The following is a 20135-nucleotide window of genomic DNA, read 5'->3' as shown; positions in this document are numbered from 1 at the left end:
ATCATTGGAAGAACGCCATCACCAAAAGGTAATATGTGATTTTTTTTGGTGTCTGACCTCTTGGAAAAGTCTGGGTATGTGTGCAGGATCAAGGAAAGAAGAGTTGTGAAGGATGTCACAACTGTGTAACCTATGATCCAGGGCAATCACTGTTAAAGGAATGTGAAGGCAGATGAGCTTATGAAGGAAGCCCCATATGTAAAGCCAAGAAGGATACTTTCTGGGAAAGAAGGAATGACATGACGGAGGAAAGTGATGGATGGCTGAACCCTACATATGAGGAAATTGATGACATCGAAGTCTTGAATCGTTAGTCAACTAGAAGACCCTATAAAGAATTGATGATAGAGTCCCTGGGTAAGAGGGAGCTTTGAGAAGTTCCTTAGAGCAAAGGAACTCGAGCAAGTTTCTGAGTGAAGAGAAACTTGGAACTCGTCCCTGGTTAAGAGGGAGAGTTAGACATGACATTCTTGTCTTCAGGTTGGAAGAAAGAATGGAGGATTGTGTAATTATCTGGTATCCGACACTCTTTGAGGATGTGGTAGGGCATCCAAGGGAAGAGTGGGCAAGAGGACCGATATTCTTGAGGGCTAGGAACCCAAGATGAGAATAGTCATAGTAGGGCAGACTCGGAGAACACCCGATGGGTATGATCCTAAGAGAGACAATGATGATGTGTGTCTATCAGTGATTGGTCTCGCCAACATTGTGTGCTCTGATCTAAGTAAGAAATAGAGCTATTAGTCAAGGCCTTGCTAAATGGAAACAATGTTGGTTGAAATGATGCTATAACAGATGGATTGCAAATCCGATTCTTCTTATGAGAAATTCTTGAGATTCAGAATGACCAAGTACCATTATGAATACCTCCCTAGTTAAGAGGGAGTGTTGAAGAAAGTGTAACTAGGTGCGGTCTTCATAATGACATGATCTTTGTATTTGATGTAATAAAAGGAAATAAATTATTTTGTAATCTTGCTACATGAGTTTCATGAGCAAGAAGTGTCACTAGGTGAAAGATTTCTTCTTGATGTCTTTAGGATTTATTTAGAAGTCAAAGAGCCATGTCATGTGTATAGAAACTCTTCATGAGTTTATGTAAATATGTACAAGTCTTCATAGTTGTCTAAACAACCGTCCAAGACCAAGATCAATGCCTGAGATGTTCATGTCGGCTCCAAATAAATGAATTAAATATATAATTATGTCATGTTGGCTGGAAGCAATAGACACGTCGGTTCATAAGGTAATGTTGGCTCAGATTATATGTGCACAACCACTATAAATACCCTGTTGGGGTATCCGCAAATGGGCACGACAGAACTCGCAAATACGGCTAAAATTCTGCATGAAGGAGAGTCGCAATTAGGGCTTGACTGCACCTCGTTTGGGGTTTAGATGCAGTCTTGACCGCGACCTAATGGAGCAGGAATAACCTTATATAGTGGACGCTACAATGATTAAAGGATTAGGCATTCTCACAATTGCACAGCTAGTGATCTCGACATACTTGTAAGGATCTCCGCTAAATGGAGCAGTGAAGATCTTGGACAAAGGCACAATGTGTTAATAGATCTCGCATAATAGTCTTGGCATACCTGTGATCTGAAGATATCCTCGCATGGAGAGAGCATCAAAGTCTGAGCATGTCACTCTCGGCATATCTATCTCGGATAGTAGGATCAAGACGAGAGGATGCAAAGATCACGTTGGTCTCAAGCAGATAAAATATAGGCTCGATCACAGTGATATAAAGGGATCATGAATACACCACAGTGAGACTCAGATCTATATTCCATTGTCTTGGCATTAGGAGCAATATTACAATCTATAAGGAGAAACAATACTAAAGCTCCAACAAACTGATAATGAAGGAATGCTATAGTCTCGACATCATAACAACAAGGACTACTTGATGAGAAGCAGTAATGAGAACCACTGTCTCGATAATGATGAAGATATAAAGCACAGTCATCATGATGAAGACTTCAATGAAGACCTCGTTGACATAATGTAATGACTATCATAATGAAGTGCATCAACGAAAGCATAGAGATCACAGTGAGGATATCAATGGATCTCATTGATATGGAGAAGGAGCAACAATGAAGATCTCAGGGATGCTGTAGTGGTGTCTTCAATGTTGCAACAATGATGGTGATCTCAACAGCAACATAAAGGAGGATTGATATCTTGGTCTTGGAGAGGCAGAGTGTGTCAAGGGTCATGGTCTTGGTATTCGTCAATGGAATCTCTATAAGAAGAATTTACGCATGGATTTTCCTCTCTAAGAGGGAGAGGTTTTGGCCTTGGCAGAAAGCCAAAATATTTGTGTTCTTGTCTCTTTTGTTTTTGATAGTAGTTTGATGAAGCTAACACATACACACTAATAATGAAGTAAAGATCAAGCTAAGATTAATTGTATAAAAACTTCACAAATTGTTGTCATGTATCGAAGAATCAACTTAATTATGTTAGCCCTAGATTCTTCAACATGGGATAGCTTTCTTATCCTCATAGACATTTGTTACCTTGTTCATTAGTTAGTGCATTTAGAACAATGAGGATTATTTCTTCCAGATATTGCAATTGAGATCTTATGAAGATAACCCTTTATCCTAAGTTACCAAGATTTGGATACGGATTCGCCAATTTTTTGAAAAACCAGGATCCGGAAATGGCAAGGATACGGCAAGTACACACAAATGTAAATATTTTATAATTTTTAAAATTAAAATTTATATAAATATAAAAATAAAAACTAAATTTATATAAATATAAAAGTAAATACATATGCTAATTTTTTAATATATAATTTTTACATACAATAAATAATTATTATATAAACAATTCATGACTTAATATATCATTTATAAATATTAAGTAAATTTATATAAAAATAAAAAACATATATGAGTTTTTAAATATATAACTTCAATATATCTGAATAATGTATTTAAGCATTAATTATTAGTTGTAATACAAATTATTAAAGTTATTTTAGAAAACTTACCTTTTAAACTTGAAAAAAAAACTTTAAAATTAATTAAAATAAAACTTACTTTTTAAAGGAAAAATAAATATATAAATAAAAGCTTACTTTTTAAACTTTAAAATATCTAATTAAAAACTTACTTTTGAAAGTTAAATTATTTAAATATATAAATAAAACTCACTTTCTAAACTTTAAAATATCTAAATAAAAGCTTACTTTTTAAACTTCAAAATATCTGAATAAAAATGGGTATAGATTATAATAGGCTGATTCATTGTTTTCCAGGACGCTGAAACTTACTTTTTAAATGTAAAATATCTAAATATATAAATAAAACTCACTTTCTAAACTTTAAAATACCTAAATAAAAGCTTACTTTTTAAACTTCAAAATATCTGAATAAAAATGGCTATAGATTATAATACGCTGATTCATTGTTTTCGGGGAGGCTGATTCTTTCATTCACTGTCTTGTATTAACGCTTATAATGTCGTCAACTAAAATAAAAATAATAAACTGTCCGGGCCAACTCCATAGATTATTTTGGCCGACGTCAATTAATTAATTCAGTGACGCCGGACGCTGATTCTTTCATTCACTTGCGACTGAACAGTTGAATTTCCCATTTTGGAATTTTGTGCTGGCGTTTGCTAGTTTATTACAGATTTATGCGTTGAAGTTTACGATTTTTTTAGCCTCAGAGAGAAGCTGGGCGTATCTCTGCGGATCTGGATCCGAATCCGTCTCCGATCCGAGGATCTGTGGATCCCACCATTAAGCTTGACGGATCCGGTAACATAGCCTTTATCCTTTGATACCTTCAATTTGTGTAGATCATATCTAAGTGATGTGACCTTCTTTATCACATCTTCAGAGAATAGTTCTACCAGCTTTTCATATATATCTCTTTGATGTCTCCAATACTGCTATATGAGGGGACCATTCATAAGAATGCATTTCCATGTATTTAGAGGAGACCTTTTCATTGATATGTTCAATGAATTCACTTTCTTCAAGTACTATGTCTATCCTCCTTTTCCATGCAAGGAATTTCGATGACCCAACCAACTTATAGATCTCCTTGCAAAACAAAGTCATTTTACCAAATTTGATTATAGAATGAAAGATACTTACTTGACAAGTGAAGATGAAATCTTCAACTTGACCACTTTGTTTGTGGTTGAAGAAGATGTATCAGTGCCCCTTTTGGATGATCTTCTTCCAAATGAAAAGCCCTTCTTCAATAAAGGAGATTGCTCCTTTTATGATGTCAATGCCTTTAGATCTAGGTTCTTTTGTTGATGGTGATTGATGAGGATGTTTTGATGCTTCCTTGGATGATCTTCTTCAAGGATAAGGAGGGGATCCTTGCTGCAATGATAGGGAGATTGCCTTGTAGCTTTTGAATATGATGATAATGCCTTCTCGCTTTCAAGATACTTCGACTTCTTTGGTAGTGAATGAGTGCAGATCAGAAATGCTTCTAGGGTTTCAACTTTCTCCAAGATGATGTGATCTTTGTCCTTGAAATCCTTCTCTTGGATGTCTATACTTTGGGCTACCTTGCATTGTAGATTTCTTTGACTTGGTAAGGGTCTTTGTGGTCTTTTAACGGTGACTAGAGGATCCAACACTTTTTCTGGTGTAAATAGTTGCCTTGATTTGATTGATGATCCCATGACTTGCTTTTGAAGTAGACTTTCTTCTTCAATGTAGATCTTGATTTCACTTTGATATCCTTTAACTTGCTTTGATGCCTTCCTTGAAATTTGATCCTTGAGTGTCTCTTTGATTAGATTCCCTTCCTTAACTGTCACCTTAGCTTTGATACCACGTTGAGAAATCTAGGGCATTAGCTTTAGGTGATTTCTCTCAATTAGTAACTGTTTGTGACAGACTTTTTCTTCTTTAGATTAGGATTTACTAATTGCTTAAGTTATTAGTGTTCTTCTTCATCAAACAGTTACCAATGCATGAACATAAATAGACAAGAGACACAGAATGTAGGCTATCAGCGAGGGCCAAAACCTCTCACTCTTTGAGAGGAAAACCTGCACAAATTCTTCTTATAGAGATTCCAATTGACGAATACCAAGACCAAGACCCTTGACCTAGTAGCCTTTCCAAGACCAAGACAAGTCCTCTTCCATGTTTTCATTTACTCTTTCTCGGTTCCTTCTACTTCAGATTTCGCACCATATGTGATGACACCCAACTGTGATCACTGTGCTTGTCAAGGTTGTGAAACTTCTGCTTCAGCAGTAATACTGAATCCTGCTTCCCTTTTGAGATACCACCGAGACCTTGTTCCTTGTAACAAGAACTAGACCTTGTCACACACTTGTGACCTTCCTCTTGTGCAGCACCGAACATAAGAAACTCTTGTCACTTGTTTCCCTTCTAGTCACTGCACTGTATCCATCTGAAACTCAGAAAGAGATCCGAACTTCTGTTGACTGAGATCAGCCCTTTCATCTCTTTCTCGCTGTCCCTTCCTTATCTATCCGAATTCCTCTCATAACTTGACATCTGAACTTGTCACTTCTTCGCTGTCACTGGATCTGAATCTCAGAGGGATCCGAGTTCCATTTCCTCTCACTGAACTGTGGACTTTACGGAACTGTAGCCTTCACCGAAATGGTTATCTGAATCAGAGGTAATCCGAACTTGTCTTCTATCACAGTCATCTGAAATACTCAGAGAAAGATGTCCAAAATTCTGTGTTTGGGGAATAGGCTGAGGTGCCTATTTATAGTGGTCTGTCCGTCATATTAAGCCGACATAAATATATGAATAGGTGTGTCTCCGTAATGAGAATCCGACATGAGTTTGTTACTTTATCTTGAAGCCAGCATGAAGAGAGGACTTTGTGCTTGTCGTTGAAGGGCTATATAGACTCGTATATATTTGACACATGCCCAAAAAGGGCTCTTCATACATGACATTGACTCTTTGACTTTAATGATAAATCTGAAGGCTCTCAATGGGAGCCATCTAAACAAAATCTCTTGCTCATGAAACCCATGAAGCAAGCATCACAAAAATTATTTTATTTTCTTCTTTTCATCATTTACAAAAATCACAATTACATGTCATTATGAAGACTGAACCTAGTTACACTTTTCAACAGAATGCCTGTGCTTGATAAGCTGGATTTATTGTCATTATGTGTTATTATTAGCAATAAAAGAAAATTTGTTCAAAAAAGAGGAACTCTGTCTGCTTCATTCTAACATTGAAATGGTAGATGTCTACATGTATATATTACTTGATACATTATAGCAGTAAATGTATATGAGCCCCTATGAAGTACTTGATATGATATAGTACTTGTATATAGATCACCGGATTGATTTTGTGCCTTTCGGGCACTTTAAAAGCTCATAGGGCTTATGCTATGTGGCTGCACACGGATAATGTTGTGAAGACTCAGATTTTTGTCTCTAAGATCTCGGATAAATGGATGCATTAATTTATGGAGATATTGTCCCATGTAACTTATTGTATAGGTGTGTGTTTGTTACTGTAATGCATAGAACATGCATATGTTGTGACTTCTCTCTCTCTCTCTCTCACCCCCTCTCCCCTTTTGTTTGGCTACTCTGCAATTTCCCCCCTTTCCCTTATATTGCAAGACATTGTGTACTTGTCTATGACCATAACTGTTACATAAGTTGTGATAGAATGTAATTTCCTATTGTATTTAGGTTGACAATATCATTTTTGTACTGCAGTATATCACTAAGAATGTGGGAAGTGATATTGAAGCAACTGCCATACAAGATATCTTCAATTTCTTTTCAGATGTAACAAATGCAAGGAACATTGTCAAAAGAATAGGTGCAGATTTACTTCAGTTGCTTTTGGTGCATGGGTTTCAGGTTTGTTTGCTTTTGGTTTCCCTTTCGTTAAGTTACATTTAGATTGATTACTTTCCATTGCATTAGAATAATACTATTGCAGGTAGAGAGAATAAAACTCACAGTACTAGGGAATATGGGTCCAAAAATCGGTACTGTTTCAAGTATAACAATTTTTAAGTATTTGGTTTGTATGTTTGGAGTTCTGGCAATGCTTGTGTGCCTGTGTATATTGTGTGTGTGCGCGCGTGGGCGTGCTTGAAAATGCCGACACTGGTATATAAATATTTGTTCATACACATACATATATGTTTGCATAGGCATGTGCTCCTACATGAGTGCACACACATATCTACATGCACAATGTTGACATGCTTTCATTCTTGTATTTGAGTATGCATACGGTTTTTTTTTTGGATCAATCTACTTTCAGTTCTCTTCCTTGGAGCATTCTCTCAGTTTCCCCTCCAGTGTTGTTGAAATTTGGGGCAGCTATGTGATGAATTTCCTCATTAGGAACCCAATTACTCCAAGGAGAAACCATCTTGCCCCAAAAGGAAAATTCAAATTGGATAAAAGAATTATTATTGTTGATTAGTTTGGCACTCTTATTTTAATTTGATTTGACAAAATTAATTGGACAAGAAATCATCAAAGCATTTGGAAAATATATGTAAATATTTTTGGAATTTAAGTTTTCCCTATAAAAACAAGTCGGCCTCATAATCTACAAGTTGTCCTGTCCTAAAGGTTGTGTCCCTTCGTATGATGAAACAACTATAAATTGGTGTCTATCATTCTCCTTTTGACACAAGCAACTCGACCTATGTATGGCATCTTCTGCGGCCTATTAGGAATCATCTAATGCGGCCTATCTGAGGCAATCTCTGTGGCCTATATGCTGTGGTATGCAACCCACTTCAGTGTCCTATCTTTGTGGATCTAATGTGGCCATCTCAGTCATATTTGCGGCCTCTTCTTTTGTGGTTTATACAACCTATTTTGATGATATTTGTGCCCCTAATTGTGATATCTTTGTGGCCTAAACAATGACACTTCTGCGGCATATCTTGGCATCTTCTGTGGCCAATCTTGGCATCTTCTGCGGCCAAAATCTTGGCATCCTTTGCTCCCTAATCTTAGCATTCTCTGCGGCCTATTTCACCTAATGTTTGTGGCCTAATCTCAGTTCATATGCAGTTCGTCTCTATGGTTATATGTGCAGACTAATGACCTAATCATGTGCAACCTCTCTCAGTGATGAAGGGGACTTTTCTAGCGAGGTAAGTGTATTGTATTTGTCGCCCTATTTCTATACAATTAGCATATTGTTTGTATGACCTTCTAGGCCTAATTTGGTGCAACCTTTTTGCGGTATGCTGTGTTGAGAATTCTAGGGCATCGAGATTAAGTGGTTTCTCTTCTATTGATAACTGCTTGTGAATGCTTTTTACCTAAGTTACCGGATCCGGCCCTCTGGGGTACAGGATCCACGGATCCACGGATCTGATCCGGATTCGGATCCGGATCCACGTAAATACGCCCAAGAACCGGCACGTGGCGGATTAATAAACGTGCAGAGTTTCGAGCACGCCGGCAGGGTTTAAAGTTGCCCTAGTTGCGGTGTTATGACCCATGACCCGAGCTTTTACGAGCTATTACGAGCTATATTTTGACTTATAGATTGAGATTTTAACATATAATTTTTTTGCTAATTTTTATTAATTAATTTAAAATTTAATCTCAATACACTATTACATTATAGTGTTGGTCTTAATGTAACTGCAGACGTCTAGTTTTAAGTTTATCGTTTATAGTGCTGCGATAATGTAACTGTAGACGTCTGCGAGATTAGTGGTCATTCCCTTTACGCTACGAGATCAATGGTATATCACGCATTTAAGTTACATTAAGACGTCTGCGATAATGTAACTATAGACTTATTACCTAATGTAATGGTGTATTGAGATTCGGAACCCACTATAGACGTCTGCGATAATGTAACTATAGACGTCTGCAGTTACATTTAAGTTTAGTTTTGTCTTAATAAACTTAAAATATAGGTATGTATTTTTTAAATTATATTGCTTTTTATTTATAATTTAGTTTTTATTTATAATTTAGTTTTGACTTATAGATTGGAATTTGAGCATATATTTTTTATTTTAAAATATTTTTTTTTTCTAATTTTTATTAATTAATTTAAAATTTAAAATGATATATAAAATTTATACAAATTTAAATATACATATTGATATATAGATATAATTTTAAATTTAATTTTGTCTTAATAATCTTAAAATATAGGTGTGTGGGCATAAACTAATGATGGTGTTTTATGAATGCAAACTTAAAAAACAACAATTTGTTAATTTGAAGAGATAATTAAAGATGAACTTGAATATATGGTAAAAGCACAAAATGAATGACAATGATTTAGCTTTAATATATATATATATATATATAAATGGATGATTTTGTGTCTATTATTAATTTTATTATATTTTTAATATTATTATATTTTTTGTACTTGCCGTATCCGGATCCTGGATTTTCAAAAAACTAGCGAATCCGGATCCGGATCCGGATCCGTATCCGTATCCGTATCCGAATCCTGGTTACTTAGCTTTTTACTTCTTAGATTAGGATCTTCTTTTACTTATGTTATTATAGTGTTATTCTTCATCAAACAACTACCAAAGCATAAACCATAAAGAGACAAGAGACAGAATATAGGCTATCAGCCAGGGCCAAAACCTCTGCCACTTGAGAGGAAAACCCAAATGAATTCTTCTTCTTATAGAAACTTCAATTGACGAACACCAAGACCATGACCTAGACCCTTGACAAAATGACCTCTCCAAGACCAAGTCACAAAATCCTTCTTTGCTGCTTCTCCTTCTTGCACAAGTCAACGCAAAACATCTTCCTTTACTGTACTTCTTGGCTACCTTGAAACTTCGACCTCTTTTCCACAGATTTGTAGTTCGTAATACTACAATTTCACACATGTGAGGAGTAGGAACAAGTTTGGAGGTGTTTCCCTTCTTCGCTATATTTGGAGACTTCTCTAGATGAACTCGGATAGCTATAGAGCTGATTTGGAGACCTTTAGATAACCTTCTCTTGGACTGTTATGACACCACTGCAGAAACCCTAGCTTTTCAGCCACACGTGTGAGGTTACTAGCCCAAAGACAGTGCCAAATGCTTTGATCTTTCCTTCTTAATGCTGGTTATATGGTTGTCTTCCTTCTTCTTACTCGCACTTCTTGCTACTTCAGATTGACCGAAATTGTGTGTCTCCAAATGAACGCCGAGCTGCCTATTTATAGTAGTCAGTGCATCCAAAATAAGTCGACTTGATCATGTGCCTAGGCCAACATGCCTTTTTGGAAACATCTTAGGGCTGACTTCAAGGTGATTTTGTGACAAGGTCTTGGAGGGTTTATGACACGAATAAATTTCCTTTTACAATGTGTAACATGCCCACATGGGTCTTACATCTTTGACATTTACTCTATAGATTTTTATGACTTGATGACAAAACCTAAAGGTTCACAATGGAAACCTTAACTAAAATAAAATTCCTTGATCATGAAACCCATGATTCAAGTACTACAAAAATATTTTTTTTTTGTTCTTTTTCATCAGTTACATAAAATCACAATTTACACACGTCATTATGATCACCGAACGTAGTTACACTTTTCAACACTCCCTCTTAACTAGGGAGGTATTAATAATGGTACTTGGTCGTTCTCAATCTGAAGAATACTCATAAGAAGAGTCGGATTGGTAACCGATCTGTATAGCATCATATCAACCAACATTGTCACATAGCAAGGCCTTGACTAACAACTCTATCTCTCCATAAGATCTGAGCCCGATGCTGGTGAGACCAATGATGTATAGACATCATCATTGTCTCTCTCGGAACATACCCCACCCGGGTTCTTAGGGTCTGTTCCACCAGGACTATTCTTATATTGGATTCCCAGTCCTCAAAGAATATTGGTCCTCTACGACTACTCTTATCTTGGATGCCCTAACTCATCCTCAAAGGGTATCAGAGGCCAGATGTTTACCCAATCCTCCATTTTGTCTTCCCAAGTGAAGACAAGAATGATGTGTCTATCTCTCCCTTTTAATTAGGGAGGACATACCTATTCCAATAAAGGAATGTACTCATTCTTACGGAAGGAATGTACCTAATCTCCCTCTTGGCCTAGGAATTTTGCTTCCAAGTTTCTTCCAAGTAAGAAACTTGTTTCTAGGCTCCTGCTTAATTAGGGACCTACAACAACTTCTCAGGTGGAGATGATGGGACAACTAGTTGCTAGAAGAACTCCTCCTCACGATGCCATGAACTTCTTTTCGTTATTAAGGAGTCTTCATGTTTGGGACTCTTTCTAGGGCACAAACCATCCATCACTTTCATCCATGAATCAATCATGTCATCATTAGAGAGATCCATTAGTTCATATCTGGCCTTCCTTCATGCCATGCTGCCTTCTTCATGCCATGTTTCCTTAAGGATCTTTCATCCTACTACATGGACATCGGTGGTGGAATATATCCATAGATCTTCCCTAGGCAGCCTTGCATAAGTCCATCCAGATATTTGTTCAAAAATAAGAAATGAACACTTAAATCAAAATTGCCTTTGTGATGGTCTTTCATCATGACATCTTCTAGTTTGCATTAGCATCCTGCTTACATATCGACACATCTGCCAAAGATATATATTGTCAAGGGTATCTTTCTTTTTCAGACTTGTATACATATCTTTTATGGAGACATCTTAGTTGGGTCTCTTGGTCTTTGGATGTTGATTTCCCTTTTCCATGGTTGCATATCCCATGATCTCTTCCTTCATTTCTTCACACATTTCATTCCCAGGAATTTCCAATCAGAATTCCTTCAATTGTTGTCAACCACCTCATATTACATATGAGGACATATTATTTTGATTTCATCTAGTGAATGTGTGACCCATGCATTCCTGCATCCCTTTGAAGGAGAAGATCCTTTCTTTTGATTATGCTCTTAAGATACAACATTGATCCATGTTACCTGCAACCATATGACATGACGTTACAATATCGAATACAAGCATACATACCTCATTTTCCTTTATGTCATCTAGACTTCCTTCAACAACTTCCTTGATTGAAAAGAGCTTCAATTCCTTGATCTGCTTCACCTCTTATGTCATCATACCATCATCCCATGAATTCTATAAGTTTGGAATTCTTGATGAAACACTTGCTTCCCCTCTTGATTGGTGAACCTTTCCATGGAGATTCCATCAGAGAATCTAGAGTATCCCCATCCAACAGATGTTTCCTTTTAATAGATGTATGATGATCCTTGTACTAGATGACCTTTTCTTTCTTTTCCATAAGTACCACCTATGTTACTAGTGAGGTTTCCAAGAGTTATATCCTTCCATGGGTGACTCCCTGAACTTCAATTTCAACCATCTTTCATGCTTCTTTATGATGATGTTACAAGCTCTTTCTTTCAATGCTTTTATGATGTCTTGATGCATCCCATCATTTTTCTTAGTGAATCTTCATATCTTACAACAAAAGACTCAGGTGTTGTGTGTGGAGCATGATTGTTCAAAGGTCTTTGTTTCAGCCGGATGTATACCCCAGGAAGTCTTGTACACCCCTCCACGCGAGGGGGTGTGGGGGGGCCGATCCCCCCCGGCTGGGGGGTCCAGGGGCCAGCGGTCCCTCGGCGGGGGCTCGGGGGCAGCGCCCCCGAAGCTAAAAACAAATGTAAAATTGCCTTGTAAAAGTATAGTAATTTCTAGTCAATCTGGGCCGTTCATTAGGCGGATGATCTGACGGTAGAACTTATGTTTAGTTTAGGGTTTTTTGCCCTAGAAGGCAACTCCTCTCTTTGTATGAGGGTATTGTATTTGAGGCTGTGAAATAGATGTGTATTCTGTGAGCGAGAAACAGAGAGGTGAGACTGTGAGAGAAAACAGAGGATATTACAGCGGATTTGCTGTAGGTTGTGTCTCTTCATTTTGCTGGATAATAGAAAGGAAAGACTGGCTGTTCGGGGTGGACGTAGCCCAAACTGGGTGAACCACGTATATCTGTGTCTCTCGTGTTTTGTGCGTTTTCTGTGTTTATATTTCTGCAATATTTTATGTGTTCCATTGCTCCGTAATATATAATTTTCTAACAACTGGTATTAGAGCCGAAGGTCTATTTGGCTGATAAACTCGCAGGAAAGAAGGGTTCTTGGTTCGAGTGGGAGCAATGGCGGAAGATGGTAAGTTTAGGGTTGAGAAATTTAACGGCCAAAATTTCTCGCTGTGGAAGATGCAGATGGAAGATTATCTGTATCAGAAAGATCTATACCTACCATTGGGCGGAAAAACAAAGATGCCGACGGGTATGAAAGACGAAGAATGGAACCTTCTCGATAGAAAGGCACTCGGAACAATACGGTTGTGCCTTGCTGCGTCAGTCGCCTTCAACATTTCGAAGGAAACCACGACAGAGGGTTTGATGCAGATGTTGTCGAAACTATATGAAAAACCCTCGGCCTCAAACAAGGTATTTCTTATGAAACGGTTATTTAATATGAATATGTCGGAAGGTGGATCTGTTGCAAACCATTTAAATGATTTTAATACAGTTACAAGTCAGTTAAGTTCTGTAGGGGTAAACTTTGATGATGAAGTTAGAGCTCTGTTATTCTTGTGCTCATTACCAGAAAGTTGGAATGGTTTGGTAATGGCCATTAGTAACTCCGTTTCTGGATCTAGTACCTTAAAGTTTGTTGATGTTGTCGGTGCTATCCTTAGCGAGGAAATGCAACGGAAAAGCTCCGGTGAGACATCGGGAAATGCTTTGAGTGCAGAGTCTAGAGGAAGAAAAATGGAAAGAGGAAAGAGCTCAGGATATCGTAGTAAATCAAGGAAAGGCAGATCCAAGTCCAGATCGGGGATAGTGTGTGGAAATGTGGAAAGAAAGGACACCTAAAGAAAGACTGTAGATCTCGGAAGGGAAAAGAAGGAGATGCACAGCGAGAAAACAATCATGAAGCAAATGTGACAGGTGAGGTGTTACAAGATGCTTTGATTCTTTCTTTCGAAAATATTACTGATTCCTGGGTGGTAGATTCAGGGGCTTCTTTCCATGCCACACTTGATAAGAAATACTTTCATGACTATGTTCAAGGAGATTTTGGACAAGTTCGTCTGGGTGATGATAAACCCTGTAAAATCATTGGAATGGGTAAGGTTTCTTGTAAAACAGCAGAATGGAGACCAATGGCTATTAAAGGAGGTAAGGCATGTTCCAGATCTAAAGAAAAATCTGATTTCAACAGGGCAGTTAGGTGGTGAAGGTTGTGTGACAACTTTCACAGATAAAGCTTGGAAGGTCACCAAAGGAGCCTTGGTAATAGCAAAAGGCGAAAAGGTTGGTACATTGTATTTATGCAATGGTATTTCTAACTCTGTTAATGCTTTAACTTCCAAAGGAGCAGATGCAGCATTATGGCATCATAGGCTCGGACACATGAGTGAAAAGGGGATGAAGATTCTTCACTCAAGGAATTCGTTGCCGGGTTTGAAGAATGTTGATTTGGACTTCTGTGAGAATTGCATTTATGGAAAACAGAAGAGAGTCAGATTTCTCAGAGTTGGGAAAGAAAAGAAGAATGAAAAATTAGAGCTTGTGCATACAGATGTATGGGGACCTGCTCAGGTATCATCTCTCGGTGGCTCTCGTTATTATGTCATTTTTATTGATGATGCAACTAGAAAAACTTGGATTTATTGTATTAAGAATAAATCTGATGTATTTGATACTTTCAAGAAATGGAAAGCTTTGGTTGAGATTGAGACAGGAAAGAAATTGAAGTGTCTTAGATCAGACAATGGAGGTGAATATTGCAGCAAAGAGTTTGATAGGTACTGTTCAGAGCATGGAATTCGCAGAGAGAAGACAGTTCCAAGAACACCACAAGAAAATGGTGTGTTAGAAAGGATGAACAGAACAATCATGGAGCGTGCAAGGTGCACGAGATTGCATGCAGGATTGCCTTTACAGTTTTGGGCAGATGCTGTAGATACTGTTGTTTATCTAATAAACAGAGGGCCTTCAAGTTCCTTGGATGGTGGTGTTCCAGAGGAAGCATGGCAGGTAAAAAGGTAAACTACTCTTTTTTAAAGCCTTTTGGTTGTGAGGCCTTTGTCCATATTGATAAAGAAAATAGAACAAAGCTTGAGGCAGAGTCAAAGAAATGTACCTTTATTGGATATGGTGTTAATGATTTTGGTTATTGCCTATATGATTACGAAAATCACAAAATCATTAGGAGTAGAGATGTAATATTCAATGAAAAGGTCTTGTATAAGAATCAGTTGCAGGAAAAGAAACAGGAAAAGGAAAACAAGGAATATGCAGTTCTTGATGAAATCACTGAAAAAGGAAAGGTGCCTGAAAATAATAATAATAAACAACCACAACAACAACAACCACCACAACAACAACAGGCACCCCAAACACCTGAAAGTGGTGTTAGAAGATCTACCAGGATAAGTAGACCCCTTGAACGATACTCTCCTTCATTATATTATTTATTGTTGACTGATTCCGGTGAACCCGAATGTTATGAAGAAGCAATGCAGGTTGAAAGCAGGAAGAAGTGGGAGGTAGCCATGGAAGAAGAGATGGACTCCTTAATGCATAACCAGACTTGGGATTTAGTCAGGTTGCCTGTAGGAAAAACTACATTGAAGAATAAATGGGTTTACAGGCTGAAGGAAGAAGATGGAGGAAAACAGAGGTATAAAGCTAGACTTGTGGTGAAGGGGTTTGCACAGAAGAAAGGTGTTGATTTTGATGAAATATTTTCTCCTGTTGTTAAAATGACTTCAATCAAAACCATTTTAAGTCTTGTAGCAGCTGAAGATTTGCATCTTGAGCAGTTAGATGTAAAGACACCCTTTCTCGATGGGGATTTGGAGGAAGAGATATATATGCAGCAGCCACAAGGATATGAGGTGAAAGGGAAGGAGAAACTAGTGTGCAGGTTGAAGAAGAGCTTGTATGGCTTAAAACAGGCTCCAAGGCAGTGGTATCTAAAATTTGACAAGTTTATGTCTGAACAAGGTTATACTAGATGTCACTCTGATCATTGTGTTTATTTGAAAAAGCAAAATGATGGCAGCTATATTATATTGTTATTGTATGTAGATGACATGCTTGTTGCAGGATCTAACATGCAGGAAATAAATGTGCTCAAAAGAAAATTGGCAAATTCATTTGCAATGAAGGATTTGGGAGCTGCAAAACAAATCCTTGGTATGAGAATAACTAGAGACAGGAAAAATCGTAAATTAACATTGTCTCAGAATGAGTACATACAAAAGGTGTTGAAAAGATTTAATATGCACAATGCAAAACCAGTTAGTACACCTTTTGCTAGCCATTTCAAACTTAGTAAGGAAATGTGCCCAAAGACCCAAGAAGACATGGATTATATGTCTAAAGTTCCATATGCATCAGCAGTTGGAAGCTTAATGTATGCAATGGTCTGCACAGGCCTGATATTGCACATGCAGTGGGAGTTGTAAGCAGGTACATGAACAATCCAGGAAAGGAACATTGGATGGCAGTGAAATGGATTCTCAGATATTTGAAAGGTACCACAAATCAAGCATTATGCTTTGGTGGTGCAAACATTTCTCTACAGGGATATGTTGATGCAGATATGGCAGGTGATAGGGATAACAGGAGGAGCACTACAGGATATGTATTTACTGTTGGTGGAACAGCTGTCAGTTGGATTTCAAAAATCCAAAGTGTTGTTGCACTTTCAACAACAGAAGCAGAGTATGATGCTGCTACAGAGGCTAGTAAAGAAATGATTTGGTTACAAAGGTTTATGGGTGAATTGGGTAAGGAGCATGATATGGGCACGTTATACAATGATAGCCAAAGTGCTATTCATCTTGCAAAGAACTCAACATTTCATTCGAGGACTAAACACATACAGCTCAAGTACCATTTCATACGATCAGTGTTGGAAGATGGAGAGTTGAAGCTGGAAAAGATACACACTAGCCAGAATCCTGCAGATATGCTAACAAAAGTTGTAACCAGGGAGAAACTGAGAATATGCTCAGTTTCAATTGGTCTTCAAGGATGACGATGAAGATGAGAAACAGCCAGGTCCAAAGAGGAGTCATTGTCCAACAAATGAAGCAGCAGTGGAGTTGCTACAATCATTCTCCAAGTGGGAGATTGTTGTGTGTGGAGCATGATTGTTCAAAGGTCTTTGTTTCAGCCGGATGTATACCCCAGGAAGTCTTGTACACCCCTCCACGCGGGGGGGGGGGGTGCGGGGGGGCCGATCCCCCCCGGCTGGGGGGTCCAGGGGCCAGCGGTCCCCCAGCGGGGGCTCGGGGGCAGTGCCCCCGAAGCTAAAAACAAATGTAAAATTGCCTTGTAAAAGTATAGTAATTTCTAGTCAATCTGGGCCGTTCATTAGGCGGATGATCTGACGGTAGAACTTATGTTTAGTTTAGGGTTTTTTGCCCTAGAAGGCAACCCCTCTCTTTGTATGAGGGTATTGTATTTGAGGCTGTGAAATAGATGTGTATTCTGTGAGCGAGAAACAGAGAGGTGAGACTGTGAGAGAAAACAGAGGATATTACAGCGGATTTGCTGTAGGTTGTGTCTCTTCATTTTGCTGGATAATAGAAAGGAAGGATTGGCTGTTCGGGGTGGACGTAGCCCAAACTGGGTGAACCACGTATATCTGTGTCTCTCGTGTTTTGTGCGTTTTCTGTGTTTATATTTCTGCAAAATTTTATGTGTTCCATTGCTCTGTAATATATAATTTTCTAACATCAGGAACTATGAAAAGAACTTAGTTGAGGAAGACTATCTTAGTCATAGTAGAGATCTCTTACTTCCTCTTTCTTGAACTTCTTCTTTTCAGCTTCCTCCACTTCTTCAGTGATATGGGCTTCTTATCTTCCTCTTTTGTTATTGTCCTTCTTGATCTTAGGACAATCTCTTTTGTAGTGCCCATATTCTTAACACCCATAGCATTTAATCTTAGCCATGTCCCTTTTCTTTTTCCGAGAACCAGACTTTCCAAATTTTCCTATTCTTCTTGTCATAGTAGCATAAGCTTGATTTTGCTCACCTGCTCCTACATCAGATTTGGCTGTTAATCTAGATTTTTCAATCTTGCACAGTGAGTGTGACCATAGATCCTGGAATGGAGTAGCTTCTTTCTTCCCATAAATACTTGAAGTAAAGTTACTCCACTCCTCCAGTAGTGCATTTAGTACAACTGTAGTCATTTCTCTATCAGACATGACTTCTCCTAGATCTTGAAGTTGATCCCTGATTTCAGATATCCTCATAAAGTATGAGGCTATTCCATCTTCCCTTGACATCTTCAGCTTGTAGAGTTCTTTCCTTAATGAGATGACTTCTCCAGCAATGCTTATGGAATACAACTCTACCAGTTTATCATAGATTTCTTTTGAAGTTTCGAGTTTAGATACATATGGGATGAGGGGATCCTTGATGGATTCTATGAGAATCCTTTGAGCCCTAACTTCCCCTTTCATATACTTTGCAAGAGCTTGAGCATCTTCCTTTCTTGGTTTAGTGATAGATCCTTTGACATGTTCCATAACCTCATTTTCAATGAGATTCAGATCTGTCCTTTTCTTCTATGCAAGATAGTTTGAAACCCCAACCAATTTGTTACTTTCCTTGCAAAAAGACATTTTGACAGATTCATATGTGGACATAAATATACTTACTTGATAGGATGCTCCTTCTCCTTGCTGCTTCCTTGATGTTGATGATGATATAGAGAATAGAAAACTTCTCCTTGATGAAGATAGTTTTCTTCAATAATGATCCTTGATCTCACAAAGAGGGAGATCGCTTTGGATCCTTTGGTGGTGGAGTCTTTGTTGATGAAGATCAATGATGACTTCCTTCAATGGCAAGGACGTTGCTTCAACGAGAGGGAGATCGCCTTAGAACCTTGATGACAACGTTCTTGGTCTTGCTTGATCTATAAGTGATGGGACGAGAATTTGGGGGTTGCCCAAAATCCCAATTCCCAGATAAAATACGATCCTGGACCTGTGGGTTATGGCCCACAAGTCTCGACGGAAGCGTTAAATATTGAACCATCCTTTTTTCTTTGCATAATCAAATATGTCACGGGCTAGAGAGGGTTCGCTTGTGGTCATATCGACCACCGTGCCCCAGGTTTTAGACCCTGCAGAACTCCATTCTCCCCGATGATTACTTTTCGGACATCTTTCGGGTAAACCACGATTGTGAAGACTATGTCACTCTCAGCTGCAATAGATTTGGGGCTATCCGCTATGATCGCCCCTCTGTCGCAGAGGGTTTGGGCTTTTGACAGAGTTCTGTTGAAAACTGTGACGGAATAACCGGCCGAGAGAATATGGCCGCACATCGCTTGTCCCATTACGCCAGTTCCGATCCATCCCACGCGGGGTTTCTCACCATTCAATATTGATACAACTTACTAACGCAATCTTCAGATAACCCACGCTTCTTTTCTTTATGGATAACATATGAACCGAATTCACGCACAGTTCTACTTTGCATGTACTTCAACTTTAACGCAGAAGCTAACCGGTGTAAGCTCCAGCTCCACGTGACTGCAAAACTGTGGTCTTTTCGCCCACGAACTCATAATAATACCACGATATGGAATCTCCCACGAATAGTCATAAATTTGACCCTGCGCCCTTTACCTGCATAACGTTAATACATAGAAATCGACTCTGATTCAAAACAGAAATGAACCCCTGGGCACACACATATAAGAGCTGGCCTTCGGGCCACTAACACACATACATATATCAAACACAGATAGCGCACAATAAACACATAAACACATATATATTATATAAGAACAACATGGTTACAAAATTAAGGCATTTCAGCCTTAAGAACGAGCTCACGCTCGGCTACATCTTGCCTCCTCACAAATGCCTCACTAATCAGATATCTATTACATGCCTATCGCATTACATTTATATAAGAAGTCTTGGGAAGGATTGATCCTATCCTCTCCTGCTTTCCTCCAACAAAAGATGCATGCATGCTTTAAGTCTACTTTATCCGTTTTAAATCTATCTTTTCTGCTTTAAGGCAGACTTTCCTCTGTTCTGATCCTCTGGTCCACATTTGCTTGCTTTGGTGCTGGTGCTCCCGCATCAATAAGACTTTT

The 20135-nt window shown here is 38.3% G+C and overlaps 1 protein-coding gene across 1 annotated transcript in view; it reads left to right on the top strand.

Moving 5' to 3' along the window:
- LOC149158852 (negative regulator of systemic acquired resistance SNI1-like) overlaps positions 1–20135 on the top strand; it is a 269207-nt gene that overhangs the window by 176391 nt on the left and 72681 nt on the right. Inside the window, 1 exon segment of the mRNA XM_089436334.1 lies at positions 6730–6876. Coding sequence (XP_089292460.1) covers positions 6730–6876 — 147 coding nt within the window.

This window comes from Pinus tabuliformis, chromosome 5_2 (assembly GCF_031772625.1).
Source record: "Pinus tabuliformis cultivar Carrire ecotype Pingquan chromosome 5_2, CPIR1, whole genome shotgun sequence".
Lineage (NCBI taxonomy): Eukaryota > Viridiplantae > Streptophyta > Pinopsida > Pinales > Pinaceae > Pinus > Pinus tabuliformis.
This window is presented reverse-complemented; position numbering and strand designations above follow the sequence as displayed.